At 32.4% G+C, this 26437-nt stretch overlaps 1 protein-coding gene across 1 annotated transcript in view; it reads left to right on the top strand.

Moving 5' to 3' along the window:
* Positions 1-26437, top strand: part of LOC129948984 (neural-cadherin) — a 943200-nt gene that overhangs the window by 871708 nt on the left and 45055 nt on the right. Inside the window, exon 15 of the mRNA XM_056060154.1 lies at positions 17397-17534. Within this exon, the coding sequence (XP_055916129.1) occupies positions 17397-17534 (138 nt within the window). The remainder of the gene's footprint in view (positions 1-17396; positions 17535-26437) is intronic.

Below are 26437 nucleotides of genomic sequence, written 5' to 3'. Positions count from 1 at the left end.
TGAGGCCTGCCTTCTGGTTTTTGTTCCCTAAGGCTTGGCGTTGAATACCTTATGTGCTGAAGCTTCGATGTTCATTCGCTCGACGCTTAACATGCTGTTTTTTTTACCAGTGGCAAAGTCGCTGTACTTTGCCTATCGACACAAACGGTACATTAGATCGTACTCTATTTGGCTACAGTAAATATTTCGTTTTGTCCTCGTTAATGTCGATCCCCATTTTCTTCGGCTCAGACTCGATATTAAAGAATGTCGATGTCATCTGCATATCCAAGATATTGTGTGGATTTTTTGAAAAATGGTGCCACTTGTATTTTCCTTCAAGAACAATATTGAAGCACCTTCATGACTGCGCATCGCCTTGTCGAAGTCCTCTGGTGGTTTCGAAGCTTTCGCTTGAGTCTCTTCCAATTTTGACGCAGCAACGAGCGTTTTCCAACGTCATCCTGATAAGTCGTATCAGTTTGGTAGGGATACCAAATCTTTTAATGATACAAATTATTTGTATCTGTTTATTTTTAGCTACTTACATACAAAGGATTTTATTTTCGGTTTGCGTTCAATACGATTTCTGAGAATTTTTTAACAAGCAAATGCTTATAGGTTTTTCATCCTTAAACTTTTCATAAAATCAGACGAAATTCAGGGAAATGACTAAAATTTAGAAAATTCTTGTTACTTTTTAAAATGTCTTCAAATTTTATCTATAACTAACTTTGGGTACATACTTTTAAATTTTTAATCCAATTACTTTAATTCAAAAATATTCACATCTGTATTTTAAATTAACTTATCGTTTAAGGTTTGTAATATGAACATAGAAAACCTGTACTACACAAGGGTCTTATGGCAAGCTTGAACCTTTCAAAAAAATTTAATATTAACCTAATAATAATTGAATTTTCCATATCAAAACATCTATAGGAATGTGGTATACACATTCAATAAAAGTCTGAATTATAATCTGAATTTTTTTTAAATAAAAGGGATGCTTCAACGTCCCACCTATCCAAGGCAGTAATCAACCTCAACCCCAACAATAAAATCATACATATGAGGCTCTATGAAAGGTGATCCTTGTTTACTCCAATCTCAGTCTGAAACCTCCTTATATCGACGATGGCTATGACAACGGCAACTATATACTACCACCACGACGACGACAACTACGACTGCTACTCAAAATGATTGTCATAACACAACCAAAAAAGGGTATACTATGTTGCAGGAAAATATATTTCCTTAATACAAAAGGACTTGCTGCAGTTTCGTGTGTGTATTTTTATAAATATGCAGACGCAAATATTATGGATACACAATACAAGGCACATCCGAACCATATAATACACAGTACAGCAGTGATTTCATTTTAATCGAAAATTCCATTTAATTACTTTGCAAATTGAATTAAAATATTTTTATTTTTTAATTTAAATATTTTTGTTTTGTTGTCGTTGTCGTTGTCGTCGCGTTCGGTTGGTTGGTAGGTTTGTTCGTTATCAATCTTATATTATATTATTCTCTTAACTCTCATATACTCAATGACATTCCGATGCGCATTGGAATTAATTAAAGGAAAATTAATGCGAAACCATAATAAGAACAGCAACTATATCAAGCCTTATAATATTTTTGTATACTGATTTTTATATAATATTCATTTTTTATGGTAATATTTATAATTATTCTATAAACTTACGAGTACCTACATTAAAGTAAAAATGTGAATTAATTTTTTGTTTGTATTATTATCTGCACAAGTATAATGGAAGATTTAAATAAATGATAGGTAAATAAATGTATTTAAATTTAAAAATAAAAATAAAGCACTCACTTTTATTATCTGAGTGCATAACGTAGATGGAGTTGAAAATATCAATGACTGTCATCGATGATGGTCTACTTTTGTGATGTGATGATAATGACCAGAGAACAAGGACATCCAATTTCATGCCAACAAGTGTATAAAAGAAGTTCCTTACCAACACAAAAATATGGTTGCCAAACTCTTTATCTTCAATTTAAAATTGTTGAAAAGACGATAAATAAAATTCTTCAATCAAAAATATTTGTTGTTTAAAGTTGGGAAATAATGATTACTGGATAGACTTTACTGCCGTCTGCCTAGTTGAAAAATCGTAAAAATAAGTCATAGCCTGCTTCCATATTATTAAGCAAGTGTAAAACTTCGGAAGCCTATTATTGCTCATCTTCATAACTCTCAAGATGTAATCGACCTGCATTTTTAGGGTTCGTATGAACAAAATTAATAATCCTGATTCCAACATAATAACATAGTTGGAAGCATTTAACAGCAGTCTAAAAATTTGCTTAATAAAGTATCGGTGAAGTTTCTCAGCTGTTTCGCAGTCTTTCGTTCCCCAAGTTTGTGAACTTGCTATGTGCTATACTCTTGTTAGAAAAACATCTTTTTCAAGTTGCACTAATTTCACCTTAAGCCTTAACTAGTTTCTCTCTTAGATGAATTTCTATGCTAAAATTTTATGTTAAGTCAACTCCAAGGTATTTGAATTTCATGACAACTTCAATGACATCTCTACTATAGAACCATTTTTCTTTCGCCGAATTGCTGCTTTTATAGCTTCTTGTCTTTATTCAGGAATGTTTTTGCTTTACTTTTAAGAGTAAAAAAATGGTCAATAGTCGAACAACCTGTCCTAAAGCCTGCTTGAAACTCTTTAAAGAGCTTGTTGTCTTCTATCCATTTATTGAAACGTTTTAGTAAAACAAGCGTGAATATTTTATATGAATCATTTAGAAAGGATATTCCTCAATAATTAGACACCTCGGCCAAGCCCCCTTTCTTATGAATCGGGAAAATGATGGACTCATTGAATTCTAGTGGTATCATTCCAGTTTCCATGACATTGTTATACATAGTTGTCGGTCGGTTGATTAGCTCTGCTGTGCCATACTTATAAAATTCTGCTGGTATGCCATTCGGTCCACATGCTTTCTCATCTTTAAGTTCTATTACAGCTGAAATAACGTCTAAGGAGCATCAAGAGTTTCGTTTTTAAAACCCGGAGTAGCGTATTGAAAAACAAGTTTCAATTCTGTTGGATTGAACAAGCTCTGAAAGTGATCTGCCAGCTGATCAGAATCTATCCTAAAATGGATTACAAAATTTTTCCTTTCATCTGCTTTACCAGGTTCCGAAACTCTTTTCCGCATTTACAAGTCGCTAATCTCTTTCATTCAGCTCCGAATAATGCTGCCTTCTTTAGCTTACATATTGCCTTGAAAGATCTATTAGCCAACAAACATGGATTTTTGAAGTAGCCATCATTCGAATATCTGCTCTAAGCCAGCTAAACGATAATTTCCTTGCCTTTCTACAATCTGCATCAGACCATGGCTCCATGAAGTTCTCCCGGGATTTGCTGTTGGCAGCTACAGTTTGATACGACTCCTTGATTCTTTCTTTGTGTCAGTTGTGAGATATAAAGCCTTGCTTGATATTTCATCGCGTTTGTCACTTTCAGGAGGGAATTTATAACCTTGGACTATTGAGCTTCTCTGTAAATCAGTCCGAACGTTATGATTATTGGAAAGAGGTCTGAATACGGTACAATCTCTATTTTTATGTCAATCATATGCTCATTCCATTCATTGCCTACGAGACTATAGTCCATCACAGAGCTTCCCTGACCACAGACAAATGTTAATTGACCTTCCATATCTGACAAGCTTGCACAGGCTAATAAGCATTAAGCCTCTTGCGTTGCAGACTATATCCTTCGTTTTTCCCTCGATACCCAGTACATGTAATAATAACTGCTTGTAATAAGTTCCAATTTTCTTTTCAACAAAACGTGATATAAACATCTGATATCCGTATTTTCTCTGATAGCCAGGCCGCTATCAAATCTCTGGTCTCTACAAACTCTATAACAGTCCATAACTGTCGATCATCTCTAATGGAGATAGCGCAACAGTTTAATATTCACCTTTGCTGGGTGCCGGGCCATAGAGACATTCCAGGTATCTGTAAGGCAGAAGAACTTGCCAGGAATGGTACAGTACAGCCCATCCTACCACGTTTGGCTGGTGCTGGCATACCCATTGCTACTTGTAAACTGCTGTTAATGCAAGACGCTGTGAGGAGGGCAGGCACCAGGTGGAACAACATAACAAGGTGTCAAGTCACAAAAAACAACTGGCCAACACTGGATTTAAAACGTTCAAGGTGCTTGCTCTCTCTAAACAGATCGGATATAAGCTCGATAATAGGTGTCATAACCGGACACTGTCTAATAGGAAAGCACGCCACGAGACTAGGCGTGCTTTCCTCAAATGACCTTTGCAGAAGCTGTATGGACGAGGAAGAGGAAGAAACGGTTCTTCATCTTCTCTGCACATGCCTTCCTCTAGCTTGAAAACGCAAGAATTACCTAGGAGAATTCTTATTTAACGATCTAAACGATCTAAATCATATCGGTATAATCAGCCTCTCACGTTTCGTAAGGGACTCAAGCTGGTTCCATTGAGCTTAGAAGAAAGCCTCAAGATTCATGTGGTATCGCAATGGGCCATTAAACTGGCCTAAGTGTGTTCGTTTCCATCTTGGACAGCATCTATAAACTGTCCTTACCTAACCTTGAGTAAAATAACTTTCAAAAAATTGTTGAATTTAAGTTTTTTTTCATATAAGAAGTCAAGTCTTTGTTTCACACATTTCTAAAGTCCATCAAAAAATAGAATAGAAATAATTTGTTAAAAAAAATTACAAATTCAAAAATTGAAATTTAAATGTTGGGAAAAAAATGTAGTACCAGAATCGTCAAAATCTCCATTTTTGATACATTGTCGTATATATTTTTTAGAAACATCCATGATTCTAGTCAAAATTTCATATAAAATGTTTAAATTAAAAATACATTGTTCATTTTTAAAAGTTGGATTTGGAATTCAATTTTTTGTTAAAACTGAGAGATATTTATAGTTAATTTTTAAATATTTAAAAGTTTTGTTTTAAACAAAATTGGAAAAAATTAAATAAAGTTAGCGTAGAATTGGGAAATTTAAATTTAAACAAATTTAAATTCGTTCAATTTCCAAGGAGTTTTTTCTTTTTATTTTGAAAAGACTTAAAATGAGTTAAAATTTCATGTGTTTTTTTTTTCAAAACTTTATAGCTTAAAGCCTTTTTAACTTTTTAAATAAATCATCCATGTCAGAGTAAAAATTGCCTTCACCCTATCCCACAAAAAATGGGTCATTCTGAGGGAGGTGTGATTTAAATTCAATTAGATTGGATATCATCAGAACGGTTTAAGTAGATACAGCAGCGACTCATGATGTGATAGTGGATAAGGAATCAACAATTAAAACGGTCACATTACTGGTAAACACTAAATGAACGGAAACTGAGTGCTTGCGGGTGATGATTATGGTATGGCGTACAAGCGAAGCAGCTCAATACATACAAACATTGTTACATTACAGACAGAAAAAGCACTCACCATCTACAGAGAGAGAAAAAGAGTGTATCCTTTTAATTTAATTTCACTTCTGTCACTTTCCGATTTTCTGTGCTTTGTTTTTCATATACCCCCCCCCCAAACACACAAATCGGAAGTAAATATATGCGAATGGAGAATAAAAAAAAAAAAACATTACATTAAAAACAAAATTAATACAAGGATTAACTCGATGCGATTGAATTTCCAACACAAACAAAAACAAAATAACAACCAACGAGGAAAATCTCATAAATATCCTTGTCGGCATTCGTATAATTTTCTACTTTAAGTATTTACTCCTTTTTCTTTTTTTTTTGTTGTATTTGTATTGAAAATTTTAATTGTAAACCATTATTATTTTTTGTTGTTGTTATTTTTAATTTTATTTTTATTTATTAGTATGAATTGAAATTGGTTGCATCTGATAGTTTGAATGAGAACCAGACAACAATTGTAATAAATATTCGCGATGTCAACGATTTGCCGCCAGTATTTCCGCAAACGCTTTACGAGCGCACATTGGACGAGGAAATGGATACACCATTCACAATAATTCAGGTTTAATTTTCAACATCAAACTATACATATACGCATACATTTATGTAGTTATAAATTATAACACATTCATATACATACATTCTCTTATAAGCGGGATAAAAGTATTTAAAATTAATTTAACTCCACTGCAATGTTGTATATTTATTAAATTTATTAACATTTTCGTATCATCATATTTTTGTATAAATTGAAACTGATAGGTAATTTCTCATTTTAAAAAATCAACCCTAACTCTCACATGGTAACTCATCCAATTAATAATAAACTTTCATTGCGCGTTCTCTGTGTCCTTTATCCTCTATAATTTATACATCTATCTTTGTATATATTTTATACACATACAAAAACAAAAAAATAAGGATAAAAGAATTACGAATGGAATTGAATTGAAATTTCTGTCAAATATTTTGTCGAGTTCCTATAAATACCTACACTGTGCATTCTGTGTTATAATTAATTTTTATTATTTAATTTTATATAAATTTGCATTCATGTATTAAATGTAATTATAACAAAAACAACAACAACTACTCTACGACTTTAACTAACAGAAGTCCCTTTTGTATATTATCGTACTTTGATGGTGATGGTAACTAACATGGAAAAGGCATCCCTGTAGATTTTTTGTATTTATTTATATATTTTTGTATAATTTATTATTTCATGTATCAAAAATAGTTGTGACATAAAAAAGGTTGGATTTTACAGAAGCTCTGGTGTTTTGTCCGGAAATAATAACTAACTACAGTGGGTAGATATTAATTAATTTAAATTTGTATAATGATGTCAAGTGAATTCCATTATACATTACTTTGAATTTTAATAATTTTATTTATTTTCCAAGAATTTATGTTTCTATACATAGATGGAGAAAAAAATCCTTAAACATTTTGTTAGAATGTTTTGAATATTCAGTTGCAATGGAGAATGGTAGGTTGAATTTAAATTTTAATTGAATAACGTGAGGCTGAAAAATTCTATTTATGGAAGTCTGAATTTTGAAATTCGAGGTGTGAGGAACAATAATTTATAACCTATACATAATGATCAACTTGTTTAAACAAAAATGCACCATAAACAATGACTCTCCGGGATTCAATAAACGGTCTTTTAATTGATGATGATAAAATTTCATTCATAAATCGTTGAAAATAACTTTTTGCGGTCAAATTCAAATTAGTTAAAAAAAGTCTCGTTTTTATAGTCTTGTACTTTCAATACTCGGGTCAGTTTAATTAAGTAGAAGTGGTGTGCAAGTTTTATGCAGATAATAAACGGTGATTTTTAAAAAAACGCATAAAATTTGCAAAATCTCATCGATTCTTTATTTGAAACGTTAGATTGGTCCATGACATTTACTTTTTGAAGATAATTTCATTTAAATGTTGACCGCGGCTGCGTCTTAGGTGGTCCATTCGGTAAGTCCAATTTTGGGTAACTTTTTCGAGCATTTCGGCCCGAATAGCCCGAATTTCTTCGGAAATGTTGTCTTCCAAAGCTCGAATAGTTGCTGGCTTATTTGTGTAGACTTTAGACTTGACGTAGCCCCACAAAAAGTAGTCTAAAGTCGTCAAATCGCATGATCTTGGTGGCCAACTTACCGGTCCATTCCTTGAGATGAATTGTTCTCCGAAGTTTTCCCTCAAAATGGCCATAGAATCGCGAGCTGTGTGGCATGTAGCGCCATCTTGTTGAAACCACATGTCAACCAAGTTCAGTTCTTCCATTTTTGGCAACAAAAAGTTTGTTAGCATTGAACGATAGCGATCGCCATTCACTGTAACGTTGCGTCCAACAGCATCTTTGAAAAAATACGGTCCAATGATTCCACCAGCGTAGAAACCACACCAAACAGTGCATTTTTCGGGATGCATGGGCAGTTCTTGAACGGCTTCTGGTTGTTCTTCACTCCAAATGCGGCAATTTTGCTTATTTACGTAGCCATTCAACCAGAAATGAGCCTCATCGCTGAACAAAATTTGTCGATAAAAAAGCGGATTTTCTGCCAACTTTTCTAGGGCCCATTCACTGAAAATTCGACGTTGTGGCAGATCGTTCGGCTTCAGTTCTTGCACGAGCTGTATTTTATACGGTTTTACACCAAGATCTTTGCGTAAAATCTTCCATGTTGTCGAATAACACAAACCCAATTGCTGCGAACGGCGATGAATCGACATTTCACGGCCATCAGCAACACTCTCAGAAACAGACACAATATTCTCTTCTGTACGCAATGTACGCATTCGTGTGGTTGGTTTAATGTCCAATAAAGTAAACTGAGTGCGAAACTTGGTCACAATCGCATTAATTGTTTGCTCACTTGGTCGATTATGTAGACCATAAATGGGACGTAAAGCGCGAAACACATTTCGAACCGAACACTGATTTTGGTAATAAAATTCAATGATTTGCAAGCGTTGCTCGTTAGTAAGTCTATTCATGATGAAATGTCAAAGCATACTGAGCATCTTTCTCTTTGACAACCTCAAAAAAATCACCCTTTAGCAGTGACTGCACCAAATTCTGAATATCGATAAAGTTTGGGATTTGGTTATTGCATCCCTATAATAAAAATAAAACACACACTGTTAATAGCATTTTGTGCAGGACTATTATTAAGACCGTTAAATGAGCGGATATTGGAATATTGCCAAAATAAAACCCACACAATTCTATCATATAGACTAAATATTTGACACCTAATTTTTCACATTGTTCTTCAATGAAACTGTAACTAAATCAATTGCCAAAACAAAGATGTCTCCTTAAGCTTTTAGAAGATCGTAGTTTCTCCAAATTTAAAAATTATTTCAGGACAAAAACTTAGCGGATGAGCAAAATACAAGGTACTTTTTTAAAATGCAATAAAATTAGCAGAAACAAATGTATCATAGTATTACCTGTGGCGTGATAGTTACTGCGAAGAAAGAGCTAGGGGTCTTGGGTTTAATAGCTGATTGTGCCTTCTATCACGGGTAATGCCTCTTGCGAAAAAATTGAAGAATTCATCAAGAGTAATTTCTGTCATGAAAAGTGGATTCGACTTAAAATTCTTGGTCCCCTCCATCACTGAAAACATTATTCGCACACAGGATTGGTTGAAAGTTGTAAATCACTATACCTTATTTCTGAAGGAACTGTTGCGTCACCTAATTTCATTATATTGAAATTATTAAGTTCCATTAATTATGGTACACAACGTCTGTCACGTGGCTGCCTCGAATATCTTCACAGTAGCTTAATCTTTAATTGCAATATTGTAAGACCTTGATGATATTGTTAGCTGAAACTCCCAGATTTCTTGGATGAAATGGGCCTTAAGTGCTGATCATTTCCGGATTGTTAGCATACAATTATTCTCTTACGGCTTTCTACATAAAAATCGCAACTTTCAGGCGGTAAACTGATATCACCAAGGCTTTTGGAACTTGTTCAAAAGATCGTTAGTGGTATTGGGTGTGTAGCATGATAGTACGCCATACTGTATGAACCAGAAATCCATGTCAGAAATAATGATCAATTTTATTGAAAAGTTTGGTATTGATACATTTTATGATTCTATTTGAATCCAATGCTCATAATGTTTCTAACAATTGAAGATACTTTGAAATCTCAAAAAACTTTTTTACCTTAACCATTTTGCTATAAATGATAACATTTTACTTTATAAATGATAACATTTTACTTAATAAATGTTTTCTACCACAAACAAGAAATACAAATTTGTATTGATTTATTTCAACCGCAAACTTACCCCAAAAAAGGACATAGCTACCTTTAGTTTAAAAAGAAAAAAAACACACACACACATAAGTTAATTACACTTTCTGACCTAAAACTGTAGTGGACGGTGTCTGCTTCTGTAGTGTAAATTGTAAATATATGTAATTTCCTTCTCTTGAGTAAATTTTGCAGAACTTGAAAACCTATTACCATAAATAATTAGTGAATAATCTTCACCTAATGGAACCTTAATATAGTTTTGTATTAGTTACCCTTCACCCACATTATTTTGAAAGTAAAATGTCTCTACATTTCTATAAATACATATACATATACAATTTAGGAACCAAGAAATACATTCCTGGACTTTTGTCCAATTGTACAGGTATCCAATAGAAAATATTTTTCTCTTCTGTGACTAATCCTAAATTCCTCTTAACTTATTTGAAGGTACTCGTATATGGAGGAGCTATACTTAGGTACTTGCACCTATGTTGGTTTAGTTGGGAAGCATGAAGCACCCCTTTAATTTTATAATAATAAATAAAGTGGTCTTTTTGTGTATATAACGCTTTTTCGTATATATGTTACGGTCTTGTTGTTTATTTTCAAAATATAGGTATGCACTCAACCTCTTCAATAGACGACATTTGAAAAGCCACAATATTCCAGATGCTTCATTCATTTAAAAGTGGTCTTCTATAGAAAGAGCTAAAAATACCACATACATAAGTACAAACATGGTTACCTTCCTATAAGTAAGGTAGGCAGTGCGTTGTCGTCGAAAGAGGTGCTCAAATATAGAGCATATAGAGAGAAATCGAATATTGTGGCACAATGTCGATATTTCCCAATGTCAAAATAGCGAGAACTACACTTGAAGCTTAAACTCAAAATTATGATGCATTCACACATATAACCAAAGCTCTCCATACACTGGCACCTAAAATCCTATATCAAGGTTGCAACCAATGTGCATCTTTTCCATATGGGGATATAATGTTTGTAATGTATATTTTCGAAGGTAAAGGTAGATTGTATAGGTGAATATTTACACAGGGTCTTAGTTTAGTTTAAGGATTTTGAAAGAGGCGCTTGAACACTCAGAATATCGATACGTATATAAATTCAATATCAATGGGCTCAAGTCGTTTTTATTTCTGAAGCTAGAGAGACAGCTCGAAATGGTGGCACAAAGAACAAATGAAAACACTGTTGTTATGCATTTTCCTTCAGACAAGACGGCAAACAAGCTTAATTATGCAACACAAACTTGTCTAGGCCTTCTTGGTCTCAACGAAAATACGGTTTTGAATATAAAAACTCACAAGAATTCACTAACCGCGAAACAAAAAAAACTACAATGGTTCTGAAGTTTGATAACACAGACACTGTCAACAAAATCATGGTTGCAGCCCCCAAACTTAAAAACACTGGAATTTTTGTTCATCGAGAACAATCATTAATGTACCGCAACAAAAGAAAACATCTATATGACGTAAAAAGCAAGCTTAATGCGAAGAACCCGAACATCAAAATCTTCATAAAAGGAGCAAAAATGCAAATAGACAATTACACTTTTGCATACAACACTTTCCGCGGCTTGAAGATAAAAACAAACAGAGAACTCGAATATATTAAAACTAATTTTGGAGATGATGCAGCATGCTTCTTTGACATAAACAACATAAACAACGTAAACGTCAACTCGAGACAGCAAATTAGCAACTTTGCGACACATAGGACACCTGGATGTCAGAACGTTTATAATGAAGGAGGTGCTGGTACGGGTACCAGCTATAGTTAGGATAGTGTTGCCGTCTGCCAAACTAATAGTTTTTTCTCTACTAATTTTAAATTAAACATTTTTTGCTACAACATTACTGGTTTAAAAAACAAACTTATAATGCCTGAATTTTTTGATTTAGTTAACAAATATGATATCTTTATTTTATTAGAAACTTTTTTAGAAGAAGGAAAAGAACTGCAGTTTTTGAAGTATTTTAAAAATTATAACATAAAAAGTATACCAGCAATTAGAAACAATAGAGTTGGTAGAGCTAGTGGTGGTATAATGTGTGGCATAAAAAACACTGGCTTTGATAATATTATTAAATATAAAATCTGCGAGAATTATATAGTTATTGACATCACTTATGATACCAAACATTTTCAAATTTTACCTATTTATTTAAATTATAATGAATGGAGCATAAATTATAACGCGCTTTATAACTTCTTAACTATCTACAATTGTGAAAATATGATGATTATCGGAGATTTAAATGGTCGTATAAGCGACTATCAGAATTCGGTCTTAAATAATTTCCACTCTTCTAGCGAAAGACAATCTTTTGACAATTGTCTAAATCAAAATGGGAAACTTTTATTAGAATTGATTGAAGACTTTGGTTTTTTCGTTCTAAATGGAACATCTCAAAGTGACTCAAACGGAAACTTCACTTTCGTGTCTGCTCAGGGTTGCTCTGTAATAGACTACTGTCTTATTAAAGGTGAATGGCTAAGTATAATTGATGACTTTGAGACCTATCCAGCTAATTTTTCGTCTCATCTCCCTATAATTGTCTTTTGCAAATTAGAAAATCTATTAGTAAATCTACAAACAACCGGAAATGATAAATTAAAATGGAAAGAAAGACATGCAAATAGATATAAAATTAAACTTAATCATCAGCTGGTTGCGATGCCAAGTGTGACATCTGACTCTATAGATTCTATAACTGACATAGTTTCTTCAGTGATTAGACAGTCTGCAGAACTTTCTTCAAAACGTAGAAATACCTTTCAGTCTGTATGGTACGACGAAGAATGCAAAAAAAGTAGGAGAAAATCTTTCGCTTTCTTAAAACTATATAGAAAAACAAATAGCGCAGTTTTTAAATCACTGTATTTACAATCAAACCAAGAATACAAAAGGTTATGCAATCTCAAAAAAGAACTCTATTTAAAAAACACTGCTTCTAAGCTCGTTGAATGCAAGGACTCGAAATCTTTTTGGAAGACAGTACAAGTGTTGAGTGGGCGGAATAGGAGGGTATTGTTCACAATTGATGAAAATTTACTTGCAAATTATTTTGAAACTCTACTTCTGCCTGACCCTAATCTAAACACAATGAGCTTTGCATTCCCTAATGTCATTATTCCTGAACTGGATTCCAATCTTACAATGGTTGAATTAGTAGCTGCTTTAAAAAAAATGAAAAATAACAAAGCACCTGGATCTGATGGGATCCCAGTAGAGTTTTATAAACATGCTACTCCTGAGTTTTTGGAATATCTGTTAGAATTTTTTAATAGAATATTCATTGAAGAGACAGTGCCTGAAAATTTTCGTCTGTCTCGAATTACAGCCATTTTTAAGAAAGGTAACCGTGATTTGCCAGAGAACTATAGAGGAATTGCTGTGCTTAACTCATTACGAAAAGTGTTTACACAAATACTCTATACTAGACTAACGACCTGGTTAGAAGATAATAACATAATTAGTTGCTTTCAAGCTGGTTTTCGAGCCAACCTTTCAGCTATTGATCAAATTTTTGTACTCAGCACCACTGCTAGGCGATTTATTGATAAAAAACAGAACTTATATGCCTTTTTCGTTGATTTAAAAGCGGCTTTTGACACTATTAATAGGAGGTCCTTACTCTATAAGCTCTCAGCAATTGGCCTATCTACTAAATTTATCAGAGTCTACGAAAAAATTCTCGAAAACACGATGGCATCTGTTCAGAATGGTGGAAAAGTATCTAGAGAATTTAGTTGTGAAGCAGGTGTCCCTCAAGGATGTGTTCTAAGCCCTATCATGTTTGCACTGTATATGAACGATGTCGAAAACAGTATACCTGGGGGAGTTCAGTTCGGGGATATTACACTTAAAGTCTTGTTTTATGCTGATGATTTAGTGATTTTATCAGACAGTCCGCTTACTCTACAGCTCCAGATAAACAAGCTGAAACAGTTTTGTGATCTATGGGATCTTAGAATAAATACCACCAAATCCAAAATAATGGTTTTTAGATCTCGAAATAGATCAACTGGCTATGGGCGGAATTGGACTTTAGATGGTGAGATAATTGAGGTTGTTAATGAATTTAAGTATCTTGGGTATACAATGACATATAATCTTAAAATTCAAACCTTTATAAAAGAAAAAACTACCGCTGCAAAAATTGCAATAAATACAATGTGGTCCCAGTTCTTCGCAAATAAACTCGTAGATCCAATCTCAAAATTCAAAGTCTTCAATGCCACCGTGAATACTTGTTTTTGCTATGGTAATGAAGTATATGGTTTCGAACAGTTGGAGCAAATGGAAAATATACAGAGGTATTTTTTCAAGCGAATTTTTAGGTTACCTATTAACACTCCTAATTATGCTATCCACCTAGAGACAGGCTTACCTCAAATTTTCTTGAAAAACTTAAAGGCTAACGCCGATTTTATGATCAGAGTTATGAAGCGATCTGACCAAAACTTGCAAAAAAGACTCCTTAAAATTTGTTTTAATTGTGGATATAGTCCGGTCAAAAATTGGTATGATCTTGCTGTAGCACATAACCTTTCAATATCATTGCCAGTGGACAATGTGGAAGCAATAAAAAATGCATTATATGAATGTATCTCTGTTATAGATGACTCGATGTATAGGCTTTGTGTTGCGAGAGGGACTGCATCAACATCGAGGAATATATACAGACAACTTAATCTGAAACTTGGTGAAAGAAACTATTTTAGAGAAGAGTTTACAGTTTCTGAAATGAGCTTGATCTTCAAGATAAGAACGGAAATGCTGGATTTGAATTACAGACCACATAGAACAGACTTAAACCCTGTGTGCTCTCTTTGCAACCTTGGTCAAAACGAAGATGTTTTGCATTTTTTAGCACTTTGTCCAATATTACAGGAAATCCGAAGGCTCTACTTTTATTCTAGTTTTCTTTCTCAAGAGGAATGTGTCAGTGTACTAAACGGAGATCGTGGCTGGAAGCCTCTTATACGCTATGTCTCACATGCACGAAAATATCGAAACGAGTGTTTGAGTTTGTTTTGAGTTGTAAGACGATGTTAATGTGATTGTATCTTCTCCTTTCTTTTTTTTTTGTTTTTAACCAAATTAAAAGTCCTTAAAATTAAAAAAAAAAAAAAAAACTTGAGAAATATACAGTTCTTTTCCAATCTTTTTGTCTTTTTTTTTCTCACTTACAAACCATTATCTGTTTTAGCTAAACTAAAAGCCCATTACCAATATTTTTCTTTTTTCCTTAATTTTTTTGTTTTGACTAAACTAAAAGTCACATTTTTTATTAAACTTATAAATACCTGTTATTGCTCGCTTTATACTATATATATATATCAAAATATACTTTAATGGTGAACATTATTTCATATGGTTCAATGTTTTCTTTTTTTTTCCTTTGTTTTGACTAAACTAAAAGTCACATTATAAAAATAATAATTTAAAAAAAAAATTGTTTTCTTTAATATTTATATTTATATTTACATTTTCTTTTTTTTAACTATGAAACTTATTTTGTGAAATATTCTCTCTTTTTACTCAAATTGTACTTTTTTTGGTTGTGTATTTAATTAGTTTTTTTTTCCCGGCAGACGGCTTATATAGCCATGCTTTGTATATCTTTTATCATGAAATATTGTACTTATAAAAAAAAATTGAAAAAATAAAGAACTTATCTATCTATCTATCTATCTATCTATAACTAATAGTAGACTGTTATGGCAGAGGTCTTCGGTTCAATCTCTGCCAATACCATCTAAAGTTTTTTTCACTGGTAGTAATCCCTAAAACCTAGTATTGGAAAAACTTTTTCCTTAAACTACTATTTTCTTTAATGCCTTTAACAAATAAAAAAAAACATCTTACTTACGGACCTTGTCCTCAACTAACATGCGCCTGCAGCCAGCTCGGTCCCTAGCTAGCTGTCTCTAGTTTTGCACGCTTAGTTGGTTGAGGTCTTCACCCACCTGCGTGCACCTCCTGAGTCGCAGTCTACCTCTTCTTCGCTGTCCATCCGAGTTAGATTCGAAGACTTTCTTGGCTGCAGCGTTGATGTCCATGATGTCCAATATGTCGTCGTTCAATGTCCTTTTTTGATAACAGCATATGCTTGGTCTTGCCTCCATTGACCAATAAAACCATATTTTTCGCTTCCGTCGAAATGCCTTAAAACACTCCACTGAGATCAAGCTCTGATCTTCCAATTATGTCAATATCATCTGCGTATCCGAGTAATTGGATGGACCTGTGGAAGATTGTGTCTCTAGTGTTGACGGTTGAGTTTTGCACAATTCTTTCCAGAACGATATTGAAGAAGTCGCATGTGCCTTGTCTAAAACCTCTTTTGATATCAAATGTATCGGTGAAATATTTTCCTTTCCTGAAAAGCAGCGTGCATTCTCCATCGTCATTTTGCACAAACTGATAAGTTTGACAGGGTTGACAAAACTAGACATTGCTCTGTAGAGCAATCATTATCTAATAAAAAATATTCTTATTTTGCTCAAAAAATTTTCACACTAAAATGTTTTTCAATGATGGTTAAAAGTTTGCTAGAGCCTAAGCCTTGAAAACAGATCCTTGGCTGTATTTCATCTTACATGTTATGTTTCTTTTAAGTTAATACCATTTTCGGGCCTTTATTAATCCTCTTTTAAAGACTTCCATCAAAAACGGCCCTGGTATTTCAAAACAGTATTATACTATACCTTTCTGTTTCGTGTGCATTGAAAGCACACGTAGCATTTCACCAAAATAAACATTTTCACAAAACTATCAAAACATACAAATTGAGTGCGAGTTTTCGATTGTGCGAATAAATGTCTTATATAACTTATATAAGTGTGTGTGTGTGCGTATTTATATGAGTGTTTTGGTTTGGATGTTGGTTCAGGAAGTTGTGCTTCATAAGCTTAAGTGGTATTTTGAAATTTTCCAAAACACTCCACTTTTATACAAGTATTCGTTTGTGTGTATGTATGAAGGTACCTCTATGTACATATGTGGTTCTGTGGGTATTAAAAGACTGGGTGTTGAAAATCAAAATGAAAAGATGAAAAACTCTTTCGTACCTTTTTGAATCGATATTTCATTTTTTGGGGGTGGTGCTGAGTTTTTGTTTTGTAAGAACCCTGGCTTAATGCATTTTAATAGCTTAACTTCTTAAGATATATATAATATTGCCTTTCAATTTTGAACTTATTTTTTTTTCTTGTAAACTTATTTTTACTTGCATTTTATTAACTTTCCTTTTTTTTAAAAGTAGTTTGTGTTTGCTTATTATAATTTTGTTTATTTAAATATTTTGCACACTTTCGCCACACGTTCATTATGCTGCATGCTGCATGTTTAAGTTCCTACACCTGCAAAATATTTACATAGGAATATTTTGAAAATTGCTTCTTTGATCCAGGTACATAATTATGTATATTGCGTTTATATTTACCTAGAAATCGTGTTTATACTAGCACCTGTACTCTACTGTTGTATATGTGTATACTTATTAGTATGCAATATAATATTATGGTAAACATAAAATCTAATAACAAATATTTGTTTTTGTTTTTTTTTTTTGCTGTTTAATGTTTGAAAATTAGGTCACAGCCACTGATGGGGACAAGGATCGACCACAGAACATCGTATATTTCCTTACTGGGCAAGGTATTGATCCGGATAATCCAGCCAATAGCAAGTTTGATATTAATCGAACAACTGGAGAGATATTCGTCCTTAAGGTAAGTTGTTTAAATATATCTTATACCTTTAGTTGTATGCATATCTATGGATATACTTATATCAAAGATTGTATATGAAGGTATCCTTCTAAATACTCCGCTATGTACGTGTGTGTATGTAGTATCATTATAGAGATTTGGTATAAATGTTTATAGCAATTAGATGTGGTATGTTGTTATAAATTAAAGGCAAATTCGATAGTGGTTAAGATAAAGAGTTTAGGACATTTAGATAAGGGAATGGTATTAAGTGTTATTTAGGGTCTTACATGAATTTAAGTATACAAGAGGATTATACCTATTGAAGGATGTTACAACTTAATTCACTTACAGATCACAATAAATACCTTTATAGGTTAGGTATACATTATATAGATAACGTTAAGGGAAGGTTTGTTTTTGTGTTTTTTTCTTTTTGGTGAGTCTAATTTAATGTCGAAGATGTACTAAAGGGTCAAAGATGTTATAGATTTGTCTCCTTAATCAACATAGTATTGTATCATTTTGCGTAAGTTTAATAGATTCAATAAAATTATTACTTATTCAGTTGCAAATACAATTTTTTTAATAGATCTTAGAATCCTTAAAGGAAGGACTTTAAATCTTGTTGTCTTCTTTTCATATCCCTCAAAAATTGCCAAAAAAATTAGAAAATATGATATTTGATGCGAAGTCCACACAGATGTTTGGCTTTAAGATAAATTATTAAATTTTGGGAGTTTTTTTCCAATTAGGGATAGAAAAACGGCTGTGTATAAAAGTATTCTAATTAGCGGAAATTATAATCCAGTCAAAAGTCAAACTTCATTCAAATTTCATCTAAATTTAAAGTATAACTATGACCTTCTAGTTATACTGTTTTTGAGTGAAGTGCGAACCTACTTTAAGTTACCTAAATTAACTTGAAATAAGGTTTAATTCTTGAAGTCTTTAAATTTTCTTTTCGTTTCTAGAAATAGCGATAAAAGTTCTTTATTTTTAATGTGAATGTTTAAAAGTTTTGTATTTTTTCACTTTGAATATGTATAGTTTACAATTTAGACCTAAGGCGAAAAGCATAAAGTTTAGTCCAGAAGATTTATAAATAAAATTCATACTAACTGAACATTTCACATACCTACACAGGTATAACCTTGATGGGAGGGTTGTCATATGTCATGTATAGAATATAGATTTAATCCTGATGATAAGCTGACAATCGTATTTGGTTTTTGTAGTAAGATGACCCAAAAAATGAAACCTGTGCATTTTTTTCTCACGAAATTTTTTATAAATCAAACGTTTTATAATGACGGCAGATAAAAAAAATATAGGGTATGTTGAAAAATGTTCAGACGATTTAATTTAAAAAAATTATCTAATTAAAATTTCAACGCATTGTTGAAGAGTTTGTTGTTCCATTTTAGAAAAATAAATAAAAAAAAGAAGCTGGGATGCGACCCACACTGATAACTTGCCATCACATCTGTCGATTAGGCCTGCTTAAAAGCTTGTAGTAGTATTGGGTTAAAATATATTTTTCATATAAAGAAATAGTTTAGTTTAAAGATCTTGTTTTGTTAAATAGATTTTTAGTCGAGAACAAATTTTTACCAATTAAAGTAGCATTTGTTACATTTTTACAAATTGGATGAATGAAATTAATTTGAGAGATATCAAGAACCAAACATCAATTTTTACCAAATTTACGTACTATTTCTTGCAGATTTTATTTTTTTTATGGAAAAAAGGACTGTTGGATTTTTATAAAAAAAAAAACTACTTAATTTCGAAAACAATATTTTCTGTGCAATAAAAAAAGTTTGAAGGCAATATTTTTAGTTTTTGAAAAGCTATTTGAGTCTAAAGTAAATTTTTCTTTTTTGTAAGAAAACTGTAAATTCGATTTTTTTTTCAAAATTTGTCCGAATTTTGACAAGAATATTTTTTAATATATTGAAGTTTTGAAAAGATATTTAACCCGAAAATCAATTTTTACCAACTTTTATTAATTTTTTTTGTTAAGATTTTTATTTTTTTTTAAAAAAACTGTCAATTCGATTTTTCTCAAAATTTTTTTCGAATAGTTAAAACAATATTTCATCATTGGAAGCAGAGGGTTTTAAGGTGATTGCCTATGCTAACGATGTTGCTATATTCGTATCTAGGGAGCACCCCCAACGTCTCTCGGAACTCTTACAAAATACCAAAATGGGCTAATCAATGTGGATTGGACGTCAATCCACATAAAACAGAATTAATACTCTTTTCGAGAAGATATAAAATTCCTCAGATAAGCCCACCCAACATTAGAGTAATACCATTAAGCTTTTCCGACCAAGCTAATTATTTAGGCCTCATTTTAGACAAAAAACTAAATTGGAATGCATATATTGATGAAAGAGTAAAAAAGGCTACTGTAGCGCTTTTTACTTGTAAAAAGGCCATAGGATCAAAATGGGGCTTCTCCCCAAAAATAACCCACTGGCTATACACTTCGGTAATAAGACCGATACTTATTTATGTAGCTGTCGTATGGTGGACCACACTGGACAAGATGATAAATCTAAATAAGCTTATCAAAGTCCAGCGGTCAGCAGGTATGTGCATCACAGGAGCACTTCGCTCAACACCAACCACAGCACTGGAAGTGCTTTTAAACCTAACGCCTCTTGAAATCTTCTCCAAAATGGTGGCAGCCAACTCATTTGTGAGTTTGTTTGTAAAAAAAATTCGATTTTTCTCAAAATTTTACTGAATGTTGAAAACAATATTTCTTACAAGATAAAAGTTATTTGAAAGCACAAAAACTTCTCAAAAAATACACATTATTAACGAAAAATTCATCAAATTTCGAATTCAAATCAAACCTTAAAAGTTCAACAATTCAACTTCTAAACCAAGTTCTTTAAAATACTGAGAAAAGAAAAAAACACAAATACATAACTCTTTATTCTCTTCAAAGTAAAGTTAACCTTTTTTCAATAATAACATAAAGAAGTAGGGATACGAATAATATGAAAAGGTTAATTGAAAAAAAGCAAAAAATCAAAAATGTAAAGGTTAAACATTTGTGACCTTTTATGAGCTTAACCCTCTTTTTGATATTAAAACCAAATCACTTGCATTATATTAACCCTTTGTCATTTTTCATTAACTTAATTAAAGAAAAAAAGAAAGGAACAAAGATCTTAACAAAAAAATCCTTAGAAAGACAAGACCTTAAATATCTTTCAAAAAAGAAAAAAAATATTTAAGGTACACCTACTCCTATATCCTATCATGATAATACCCTCACTTCCATTTTATATAATTTTTTTCACTTTCTTCAATTACCTATGTTAACTTAAGAAATGTCTTTAAGAAATAAAAAGGAATATTTAAAACCACCCACATTATATAAAAACATACATTTTTATCTAAGTACTTAAATGTATACCAACCTCAATTCCTAAACATTTTTATTATATGTATGTCCTACACTTAAAATAACATCCTTTTTGTAAACAAAATAAAATATCTCCTTACTCCGTAGAGGAAATCGGTCCTGTTTTTATTTAGGTAGATATAAGAAAAACAGAGAAAGGTTATGTAAACAAAAATATATTATTTATGTACCTATTATGTTCATTTGCAAGCGACACAATGTCTGCCAAATACCAATTAGAGAATGAATCGAATTATAAAGGACCCATTTAGAGAGTCCTTTAGATATAACAAAAAATAATGTTTTTTTTTCTAATACCTTCCTACGTATCGTATGCTTACACTCACCAAGACTTATACCCACACACACTATAATTTCTGAAACTTTGTAACCAAATATCGAAACAGTAACCTCGAATGTAGGTATCGTATTGTTTGGTGTTCAATGATGGCTGAAAATCCGGTCACAAGGACATCCCACTGAATCTGTTCGAATTCGAAGCAACACAAAAAAAAAACTCAATAATACAAACGTAATTTCTTTATTCAGGTCAGGAATTTGATATGTTTTCTAGATCAATGAGTTTTTGAAGAACTTTTGCAAACCCTTAAACAAATCAATGTCCGTTAAAATGTGCAAAAGTGTGCAATAGTTTGCTTTTCAAAACTGATTTAAACTTTACAAAATAATTAAATAACCTACTGCCTTAATCCTAACATTCGTCAAAAACATTGAACTTACTTAGAGCTAAAGTCGCAACGTTCCAACCTTCAAATTTATTGTTCTTGCGTTAATGATCGATAAATTAACTCACCATATTATGTTATCTCTAAGAAGAAATAAGTAAGCCGAAAAATAATATTTCCATGGCAGAGTATTTAAGTAGAAAGATCTGATAAGACATCTTCATTAAGCTTATTAATTGCTAACTCAACTAACGTTTCTACCTAAAAATAATAACACCCAATTTTTATAAATAGCAACTCTTCAAATTTTCCAATTTTTATAAATAGCAATTCTTCAAAGTTCGACTAATTTTCTTATATTTATTTAATTATTATTATTTTTTTTTGAATTTTAATTTTACATTTTCGTTAACGACTTAACTGATTTCGATAAAATTTCTAATGAAATTAATTTTGCTCTTTTCATACAAAGTTATTTATGACGATAAAAAAAAACAAAACCCGAAAATATCCACGATTGATTTCAAGATGTGATAATAAATTCAACGTTCCAATTTTTCAGCTTTGACATCTTTCGTTCTAATAGGCTTTTAAGTATGTCAAAAGTTGTGTCACTTCCCATCTGCATTCTTTTGGTGGTGTTTTGTTTGTTAGTCGTCGTTGTCGTGTGTTTAGCTTTACGTACTCTGTTTCGACCTTAATTTATAAGAGCTAGCCAAGTGTATTGTACAATGTACGTATGTACGTTCATGCTGACATTTCCTGACAGCAAAATGACAACCATCAGTTTAGAACAATATATACCGACACAGGACACCACTTCCGTCCTGTCTTCACTTGTCATCATTCCAAAATACTATAACAATACAAATGTATACAACATGTCTTTTGCCCAGAGGTGTTCTTTATCCCTCTTTCACCCATACATATATAGAAATATACAGATACAAACATGTGACCGTTTATACAGACAGACAGACAGACGTTCAATACCTACTACACACATTTAGTACAGGTTCAAATAATTAAAAATTATGCCTTTCGTAACTGACATTTAATTTCAATTAGTCGAGAGAATGTGAATTTGTACGTATAGAGCGAGAAAATACTAGAGGTTCACTTCAAGCATGTACTCGTATTATTTATCCGTCTACTCATCTTTTCTCATTTCAACTTTGCAGCCTGTCCAAGGCTATAACCTACAATACATATTTTGTACACAACAATTTTTGGCACAAGGAGTTGAAAGATATATCCCTAATGGCGTTGATGGCGGTGGCGGCCGGCGAGAGCCCAGGATAACTTCCTTTTAATAGTGCCACAAATGCAGTCCCCCCTTCGAAGCCCTCCCGAACTTTTCTCATTTTATACTATAGGGTTCATCATATAATCGTATATTGTATATATGCATGTTTGTAGGGTACAACCCAGGCAGATGGCGATGCCAACCACAATTGAATGCTCGGTGCTTTTAGCTTTGCTATATTTCATGTTTAATTTCAAAAAGATACACGGCTATAAACGAGGGATTCCTATATTCTATTCTGTCCTTATACTGTCGTCCTGGCTATGTAGACAACAAAACATAAAAACAAACAAGAAAAAAAACAGCGAGTCAAATAACATCCAGTTTTCTACCGCCATTGCGCCGCAGAAAAGCAGCTAGCGACAGCTGACACAAGAATTAAAAACACAAATTCCTAGAAATTCTTTTTGAATTCACTTCTTTCTGGGATAGCTATGTAGGTACAAAACTACAGACAACACAGAGAAAGCTTGTTTTCTAGTATACGTCCGCCATATCATATAATATAACGGCTATACGAGTACAAATAGGAGTAGGTAAGGATAGAGCCGACATATTGCCAGAAGCCCGATTCAGATTCAGATTCAGAGATTCAGTTTTGGATTTGAATTCAGAGAATTCCCTGACCCAACGAATTAATTGTTAAATCTAACCGATGTATCTGTGTCGGTTTATGAAAACAATAGGTCGGCGTAATTAAAAAACAAAACCCGACAATTTACCTAACTATCTGTAGCTGTTACGTGAAGCATTGGAAGAAGTCGCATATGGCATCATTTTATTCATTTTATACAAAAAAAAACATAAAATTGTATGACTGTGTATAATTGTCTGTATTTTTTTTTATTTTGAATAATTAAAAGATGGAAATAATTTGAAACAAAAGAATAAATAGGAAGAAAGTTTTGTAAATAAACTTACTCACCCAGACACAATGTATATAGAAATGATTACACAGTGCAATTTTTAAGGACAAGATAGTTGATTTAGTCTTAATTAATCTTAGAGTAAGGTTGAAGATGAAAATAATAATTTTTAAATTTTTTAAATTCATTCTTGATAACTTAAAATGAACTGTAAATACAGTATTTTAATAGAATATAGAATAGACAAATCCTTCAAAAGTAATTCTTGTCATGAAATTAGCCGTTCGGATTTGGCATATAAACTGTTTCCATCTCTGACAACATTGCTCGCACACAGGAATGGTTAAGAGTTGTAAGTCACTAGGCCATGGTTCTTCAGGGACTGTTGCGCCACCTAATTTATTCCTGAACAGAATATCAACAATTAATTAATCTTAATTTAGCTTTTTTATGATTTAGAAGAAAGTGAAGAAAAATTCGTCAAAAATCAACACAAAAAGTGCGTATACGCCCTAGTGCTTCGTTTTTGTATTTGGTGGTTTTATGGTTGAACAAATGACGCTATCGATTTCAAAAAAATTACATGTTGTACTTCTAAACTTTCTAGACTATTGGTATGAATTTCAAAAAAAAAAAACATTCAACAAATGGTCCCTTTTTTATAAATCAAAAGAACTGACAAAAAATATTCGTCATCTCGTTTTTTTTTAATAAAACTTACAAGCATTTTTTTCCAATCGAATATCTTGAGAAAAAAAGTGATATTAGCTTCAAAATTTAATTTTATTTAATGCACATATCGTAATTTTTCTTTTTTTTTGAAAAATTCAGCTTAAATTGTCTTAGACCCCAAATAGTTCGACTAAAAACAGCTTAAACTTCAATTAATTTTGAATTTCCTGAAATAAAACTCAGGCTTATTATTTAAAAGTTATCATTAACACTGATGGGCATTTTCACCAGGTTCTAAATCAACAATGTTCTAAGCTATAGAACTATTTAATTTGATCATTTTTAAAAATATTCAGGACCTATATGCCCGACCCTTGTCAAAAATCGAGGTTACCAAATGACTTTAGAATTATTTTCACAATGGCAGACAGTGGATGTGTTAATTTGAATGGTAGTATTCGTTTAGAAAAGTCTTAAAATTAACTAAAAAACAAAAATATTTTTTCAAGGATTAAGTTGTCCTGCATTGGCCTTGAAATATTTCTATCACATAAGATTTTTAAAGTGCACAACTTTAAAAATGGTAAAAACAACCAAAAACCCTGTTTTTAAGGTTAAGTCAAAGAACAACATATAGCTTAACATTAAATTGAATAATGATTTTAGTATTTAACTTAGTTTCTGAAAATTTGCATTAGTTATTAGCATTTATTTGAATCTATATGAAGTTTTGGGGCAAGCCTTAAACTTATTGTATTCATATTTTTAAAAAATAAGTTTTGGAGCAATTTTTTGGTGCTGATTCCAAATCGAACTTCAATTGTATCTGCACAAATGTAAAAATACACGTTTTCAACATTATTTTTAAATATTTCAAAAGCTTGATATCATAGAATTGTAAGTCCATCTTACTGATTGGGACAATCATTTTGACTTTGCTTTTTTTTGTTGCCAGCTGTCTTCTGGTCTTCTGCAACATCTTCGTCACCCTCAACCTCCTCGTCTTCTTCTGTTTCTTCATCATACTTGTCACCATCGTCTTCTTCGTTATCAACAGTATCACTGGCGTAGTAAGGGACTGTCTTGGAAATGATACGAAAAAGTGTCCTATTTCAAATTCTGTTGAGAGGATTCCCTAGGGGTCTTCGTCAACCTCGCTCTTATCGTCTGGAATATCTGGTGGCTTGAAGAAATTAAAGAAGGAATTATTTGGAACTTGTTGGTGATAATTTTGATAGCACCACGTTCCTTATGCTTCTGCTTCTTGCAGATCATTTTAATAGTAAGGTTCATGCCCTTCTCCTAGTTTATGTTGCAACCCTTGCTTTGTTGATCTCAGGTCCTTCAACGAGAAGGGGTATTCCTCCTCGATAGCGGCCTTCAAAAAATATTGGTTGGTTAGGATCAGATTGGAGAAACATTCGTTCTTGTCGAAGTGGAATTGCAGAGTGTATGCTCTTTGTCCTGGACGTATTTGATTTGGATGTTACGGAGCTTCTTCAGTAAAGGCTCATCGTGTTCCTGCACCAATTCCGACAGATCTCGGTACCGGCTTGATTTCTTTCATTCGTAGGGAAATATCTTTGACACTTTCGGTAATTTCTAGACCCTCTGATTCTTTCCATTTAGGCGTCTGCTCTAGACGATCCACGCTTCCGGTGACAATTTCCTTTTTTTTTGTCGAACAATGGCTAATTATTTTTGTGCTACTTCTTTTCGAGGCTATAGACCTCCTCGAAGAATTGAGCCTCCAATTCAAGTTGTTCTATTTGGATATTCTTAAGTGCAACTACTAGATCTTGGACTTTTTTCGGCATTGACTTTACCATTTCGTGCAATACTTAACTACGCATTACGCGGAAATGAAATGCGGTTGATTGCATGATTGCAGTTAATTTTTGTCATCCGTATCGCTATCGTTGCCAGACTCTACCTTGGCAACAACTTTCAATTTGTTTCTCATTTTT

Source organism: Eupeodes corollae, chromosome 3, assembly GCF_945859685.1.
Source record: "Eupeodes corollae chromosome 3, idEupCoro1.1, whole genome shotgun sequence".
In the NCBI taxonomy this organism is placed as follows: Eukaryota; Metazoa; Arthropoda; class Insecta; order Diptera; family Syrphidae; genus Eupeodes; species Eupeodes corollae.
This window is presented reverse-complemented; position numbering and strand designations above follow the sequence as displayed.